Genomic DNA, 7,293 nt, shown 5'->3' with positions numbered 1-7,293 from the left:
CTCTCATTCCGGCATAATAATCAAGGAACTTTGCTGCCGTAACATTGGTGCAGCAGGCGCAATTATATTACACAGCGCCTGAAAATAGGCTAACTTCTGTCAACATAACTAACGTGACCACCTGCTTGCACAGGGAGCGTGCTGGGGACTATTTTCAGGCGCTGCGTAATATCATTGCGACACACGATGTAACTACAGAAGAGTCAAGTTTTAAATAGGAAAAATATTGAAACTCTTTGGTCATTTTTGAGCGAGATGCTAACGGTCTAATCAGATTCAATGATCTATGCTAAGCTACAGCTAAAAGTGCTACCGCCAGACCCGGAGATCGGCTGAATGGATTCGAAAACGGTAAAACTCAACTGTTTAACTCTAAGGGAGTTGGAAAATGAGCCTATTTTCAAAATTAGTGGAGTGTTCCTTTAATAGTGTTAACTGATATTAATAAATGGCACAAATTCTGCTGAGGCCCCGTGTTCTGTTTCTCAGCCCTTTTGTGGTTTTGTTGCAGGTGAAGATGAACCGCATGAGACAGCGAATCGCTCAGCGGCTGAAGGAAGCGCAGACCACCTGTGCCATGCTCACAACCTTCAATGAAGTCGATATGAGGTTTGTTCCTGTAAAAGCAAACCAGCCTACTCCAGATTATACAGTCACTGGTTCTTTGAAATGTGTTTTTAATACCCTGCCAGTCAAAGGTTGGTGCTCACCTAGTACACAGTTTTGTTATCAGGATCTTCTACATCTCGGAGTAAAGAAGTGATTAACTTTGAAATAGCACAAATGGAAGTCTGGGGATAGTGTGAAGATGGAAACATGACACTAGGGCTAGGTATTGAGAAAAATTTCACCATTTGAGCCTGTATTTTTGATCTCAATTCATTTCGATTATTGTGCATCAAACTAAAGCTGTAAACTATAAAATTATCCCCCTCTTTTGGTACATTACTATATTACTATATTCAATTGATTTGTAAACAAATATTTAAATTGCACATAAGGCCGTTTTTATAATAAAAATGTATTATAATTCATTTTTAATTATATAATTGTTTCTACTCCAGTTTGTTGTTGAAATATAAACATTCAGTACAAAACGGGTTCAGTACAAAATATAATATGTAATATAATGCATATATTTATCAAAATGCTCCTCTTTAGAGTTATTGTTTTCTATCGAGTTTATGGACATTGAATGTCTTTCCTGAGATAAACGTGATGTAGCGTGACATTGATCATAAACTGTTTTATTGACATCTTTCTGCTCTTAAAACACTTACTGATTGATTACATGAGACATGATTCATTTCAGTAAGTTATTCTTTTTCTTTCAAGATCAACCCTTGATGTTAATGTTTATTTGGTGCTGTAAGTAGTAGTAAAGAGGAAGATGTGATCGGTTCACGTGAGGCTACACAAAGCTTATTGCAATTATTAGATGTCAGGCGTGCTACAAATAATGTTTAGTGATGTTTTGTTCACGGATCATCTGAAAGGATCGATCATTTTGTTTCATCAAAATGAGAATCGATTAAAATAGAGGAATTAATATTTTCAACTGAGAACTATTATGTCTAGATATATACTCCAACTCGGTGCATAAAAAAAAGAGTAATAATAAATCATTGTTAAAGTTACATACATATTAGGGATGTGCATCTCCATAACTGAGGCCAATGCGATATGCATATTGATGCATTCCCAGTGATACGATGCATCAAAGATACATATGAAGCAGCTATGGATGCAATGCGATACGATTCACCTGTTATGATGCAGTGCAATCCAATTTCGATTCGTTTCATGCAATGGTAAAAATATGATGCCATGCCATTGAATATGATACAGATAGTTCGCTTTTATTTCTTTGGTTCAGACAGACAGCCATGTTAATCTATATTCTATGTGACTCTCGGGACTCGCCTCGGTCTCTGTAGTGTTGTGATACGTCGTATTCGTGTAGCAGCAGTGGTGATGAGAGACCGCGCTTCAGTTTAGAGAGGAGAAGTCTATTTAAATATAAAATATTGATCACAAATTACTGCTCACTTTCAACATAATTACAGTATAGCGCATCTACTAATTATTATATATAAATAGATCGGTTTCATCAATGCAGAGAAACAATGCATCATGATACAAATGCCAACTTATATTTTTTTTAATCAATGCATTGCATCGTTGAATTTTATGCCGATGCATCGCGATTAATCCAAAATAAAAGTTTTTGTTTGCATAATATATGTGTGTATACTGTGTATATGTATTATGTATATATAAATACACACACATGCATGTATATATTTTGAAAATATTGACATGTATTTACGTGTCTGTATTTATATTCATATAATTTATATTATAAATAAATATATTTAATATATAAAAACAAAATTTTTCTGAAATATATACATGCATGTGTGTGTATTTCTATATACATAATAAATATACACAGTATACACACATATATTATGTAAACAAAAACTTTTATTTTGGTATACTGTGTATATGTATTATGTATATATAAATACACACACATGCATGTATATATTTTGAAAATATTGACATGTATTTACGTGTCTGTATTTATATTCATATAATTTATATTATAAATAAATATATTTAATATATAAAAACAAAATTTTTCTGAAATATATACATGCATGTGTGTGTATTTCTATATACATAATACATATACACAGTATACACACATATATTATGTAAACGAAAACTTTTATTTTGGATGCGATTAATCATTTGACAGCACTAATTTGTGCACAAAACAGACTTGTAAGCCTGAAAGGAAGGTCTGTCGACGGGCCTGTGAAAATTTTGCTTATTGGCCAAACCTGATTAGAAGCTCCGCAATGCCCATCCAAATGGTTATAGATTGGAATCTGTCCTACAGGAAGAGATTTCTGAAACCCGATCGCCACTTAAAGCGCGGAATGTAAATATTTGGTCCTAATGTTGGTCAAAACAAAGATAAGAAGGGCAAAATGGGCTTTATTAATTTACAAGGAAACGTTAATGTCCACAACCTCCCTCGCTAACCCCTGAAGAGGACACTTTGAGGATTTCTCCCCAGCGCAAATGGCCGTATTGGCTTTCAGCCGTTCTGCCGCTAATCTGGTTGGCATCGATGGGTTGGAGGAAGACTCTGCCGGTCTGGAGTCGAAGGAGCGTGCTCGTCTGCGGCCCGCGAGCATCTGCCTCGGTGTCCCCCGAGACGCGCCTGCGGAGGGAGCGTGCGAGACGCTTATGGGAACGTTATGGGCTATTATGACAGGCCAATAAGATTTGAAGCCTCTGGAAAGTGAAGATTTTTATCACGTCTTCTCTCCTTTCTCTGAGAGCGCGTGTCTTGGGACGGTCCTAATTCCGTTAGCGGAGAAACCGGAGAGGCTAAACGGTGTTAGAGACAGGAAAATAGAGAATTACAGTCTCGGCCCTTTTCACTCAAAACCTGGCCAGACTGCTGTCCACAACATCCTCCATCAGTGCTTCAGAAAGGAGACGCACCTTAAATGCTCAAAGTTAGCTTGATGCAGCTGAAGAGTTTTTCCTGGGATTATTAAAATTAAATAAAATAGAAATTAGGAATGGGCATTTTTGTGGGTGTGCGTGTCATGGCGATTAAATGGTTTTAATACAAATGTGCTGGTGATGAGAAAAATAACACTTGGATTATTAAACGTATCACTGTTTTGAAAAAGAAACATGTAAAAGCAATATGCTTTGCCATTTGAGCTGTTGACAAAATATGATAATCTAATGTGTTTGAAAGGGTAACCGTTAAAACCAATATGATTGTTTCAGATATTCCAATCATATTCAGTAATGTCCGGCTAAAGAGAATACGATTGTTTCAAATAATCCAAGTATAGTTCGTAATGCTGACTGGATGAACATCTGTAAACTGAAGCGCTTCTCTAAAACTCAACCAAACACACATTTTCCTCATTTTAATTATCAGGCTGATTGCAGGCGTCGCTGCACACTTTCGAAGCCGTAGTTCAGTGCAGTGCACTTCAATAGATCAGTGGTTTTAATCCATCAGATCACTGAATATTAATTGTATTTTAAGCAGTTCATGGTAACCATGTCTGCCAGTCTCCCAAATGGAATGTAAAATACCTTAACCGTTATAAATACACTTCTGAAGTCTTCTGATGATTTCAGTCTGTTTCTCACACAAAAACATGATTTCAGAGACCTGGAAAATAGTGCACCAGTCACATGTACTGCCGTTATCACCGTACGCTTTCATTGGACGGTAAAGAGCAGCGTGAACATTCTGCGAAACATCTGCTTTTGAATTTGACAGAAGAAAAGTTGGAACGACATGAGAGCGAGTAACTGTTCCTTATAAAAGCAATAAGCCCCAAGAAGCCGTGGTTTACAGTGAATTTATAACAGCTATGGGGTGTTGTTAGGCACGACGCGAAGCGGAGATATAAAACCCCCTTAGCTGTTATAAATTCACTGTAAACCATGGCTTCACAGGGGTTACTGCTTTTATAAAACGGTTATTCACATATACGTAGTAAGGTTTCACAGAATAAAACAGAGCAAATAAAGTGTAAAGATATTAATAAACACAGTATTCTTCCACCTTAACTACTTTTGTGCTTAGTTTTACTTGAAATAAAATGAATGTTAAGTATAATAAATTATTAAAACTTACACTTATTTTATTTCAGCTAGTTGCCTAAAATAACTAAAAATAATTAAAAATAATATAAAGACAAAAATTACAAACACGTGACAAAATTACCAAAACTTTTAAATTAAAAACAGGACAAGAAAAAAAAATCTAAATATTAATAAAAACTGCTTTTGTCCTGCCTTGTCTTCCTGTTTCAGTTGAAATTCAGTGTTCCTTTGAACATACTGCTGTATATACAGTATATATATATATATATATACAGTATCGCACAGAAGTGAGTACACCCCTCCCAGTTATTTCACAGTGTATTGTGGAACTGCAATTGTGAGATATAAACTTGAAAAAGTGAAATATATATTGGAAGCTATTAACTGTTGTTGTTTTTAATCTGCGCAGTCATTGATGACACAACCAAAGAGATCGTGTATCGGGATTATGTGGATATCAGTGTGGCAGTCGCGACCCCGAAGGTAAATCCTGCACATTTATTCCTCTTGTGCAGAAATTAATGCTTTTATTCATCAAGGATGCATTAAATTGATCAAACGTGTCAGTAAAGACATTTATAATGTTACAAAAGATTTATATCTCAAATAAATGCTGTTCTTTTGAACTTTCTATTCTTCTGTGAATCCTGAAAAATAAAATGCATCATAGTTTCCACAAAAATATTGTGCAGCACGACAGAAATCAGAAATGTTTCTCGAGAAGCAGATCAGCATATATATCAGTGTGGCAGTCGCGACCCCGAAGGTAAATCCTGCACATTTATGCCTCTTATGCAGAAATTAATACTTTCTTTCCTCAAGGATGCATTAAATTGATCAGAAGTGAGACATTTATAATGTTATAACCGATTTCTATTTCAAATAAATGCTGTTCTGTTGAACTTTCTATTCATCTGTGAATCCTGGAAAATAAAATGTATCACGGTTTCCACAGAAATATTGTGCAGCACGACTGTGTTCAGCATTGATAATAATCAGAAATGTTTCTTGAGCAGCAGATCAGCATATTATACTGATTTCTGAAGATCATGTGACACTGAAGACTGGAGTAATGATGCTGAAAATACAGCTGCGCATCACAGAAATACATTACAGTTTACTAATAAATATTCGCATAGAAAACATAATATTTCACAATATTACTGTTTTTAGTTCACACACATGTAGCCTTGGTGAGCAGAAGAGACTTCTTTCAGAAAAATCATACTTTAGAATGGTGACATGATTTCCATAACAGCAGATGTTTAGTCTTATAATATCCGTCATCGTCGCTGTAGTAATGTGCAGGTGTTTCTGGGCCCTGTGTGTTGAACACGTTCTCATCTGCGTCTCTCAGGGGCTCGTGGTTCCCGTGATCAGAGGCGTGGAGGGAATGAACTTCACAGACATCGAGAAAGCGATTAACGAGCTGGGAGAGAAGGTGAGAGCCGCTGTCTGAAGACACGCTTGTTCAGCTGCAAATGGAGCGACTAACCAGAAATCTTTATTTAGCTAAATATGTTACATGACCTAAAAAAACAGCGGTGGTATCATTGGTCAAACTGATGTCAAGTGAAGGGGAAAAATCGAACCGTGTAATTTCTGAAAAACGCTGCGGTTTATGACTCTAATGACATTTCTAAGAGCGTTAATCAGTTACTTTTATGCATTTCGCAGACGCTTTTATACAAAGAACACAGTAATCCTCCAAAGAGCCAACAGTGGTCATGATGTGTAGTAGCAGATTTATTACGCGACTAGATTAAGCAAACTAGAGAAGAGAAAGAAGGCTGTTTTTCATTTAAATATTGAACACATCTGCTAGATTGTGGGATTGGGTGCCAGTTTCTGACTTGTTTTCCTGTGTTTTCGTCGTAGGCTCGTAAGAACGAGCTGGCTGTGGAGGACATGGACGGCGGCACCTTCACCATCAGCAACGGAGGAGTGTTCGGCTCCATGTTCGGGACTCCCATCATCAACCCGCCGCAGTCGGCTATTCTGGGCATGCATGGCATCTTTGAGCGTCCCGTGGCCATCGCTGGGAAGGTTAGATGGGAACGGCTTGGTGTTTTCTGTGCCTTGTGTCAGTCGAGTCTTTAACCGTAAAAGCTCCATTCATTTCCTCCATAGGGACATTTTTGTTAATCAGTGGTTACCCTAACCCTTATGTTTAAAACAATCATGTTGAATTGATGTAGGAAAAAATACATTCTCAAAGCAGCCTCCACCAATCAGAGAGATGGGGCGAGAAAACCGCACTTAAGCTCCACCCACTCTGGAACTTTATTTTCACTATGGGCGGAAAAAGAAAAGATAATTGCTATGTTTTATAAAACATGGAATAATCGTTTTATAAAAGCTATAATCCCTGTGAAGCGGCGTTGTTAGGCACGGGTTTACAGTGATTTTATAACAGCTGAGGGGCGTTGTTAGGATATGGTTTGGTATTTGGTAGTTAGGTTTGTGAAGTGTTCCAACATTTTGTTTTGCAAATTTGCATTAATATTAAGAAATAGAAAAGACATTGATTGATTGTGTTCACTCAGACTCCGATTCACACGGAACTAACACTGGACACATATTACTGATGTGTGTGTGTGTGGTTTTGTTTAACACGCATGCAAGGCTTCTGGAGAA

General features: G+C 36.9%; 1 protein-coding gene across 1 annotated transcript in view; it reads left to right on the top strand.

The window, feature by feature from the left end:
* The window catches only part of LOC107554778 (dihydrolipoyllysine-residue succinyltransferase component of 2-oxoglutarate dehydrogenase complex, mitochondrial-like), a gene marked incomplete at its 5' end in the record, with an annotated part of 26,207 nt that extends 19,264 nt beyond the window's left edge, over positions 1–6,943 (top strand). The window contains 4 exons of the mRNA XM_016237386.1: positions 512–751; positions 5,050–5,139; positions 6,014–6,097; positions 6,535–6,943. Of these exons, the coding sequence (XP_016092872.1) occupies positions 512–751; positions 5,050–5,139; positions 6,014–6,097; positions 6,535–6,756 (636 nt within the window). The remainder of the gene's footprint in view (positions 1–511; positions 752–5,049; positions 5,140–6,013; positions 6,098–6,534) is intronic.
* Between the last annotated feature and the right edge of the window lie 350 nt (positions 6,944–7,293).

This window comes from Sinocyclocheilus grahami, unplaced genomic scaffold, assembly GCF_001515645.1.
Source record: "Sinocyclocheilus grahami isolate Dianchi unplaced genomic scaffold, SAMN03320097.WGS_v1.1 scaffold513.1, whole genome shotgun sequence".
Classification (NCBI taxonomy): domain Eukaryota; kingdom Metazoa; phylum Chordata; class Actinopteri; order Cypriniformes; family Cyprinidae; genus Sinocyclocheilus; species Sinocyclocheilus grahami.
Note: the sequence above shows the minus strand (reverse complement) of the source record. Positions and strands in the feature narration are given on the sequence as shown.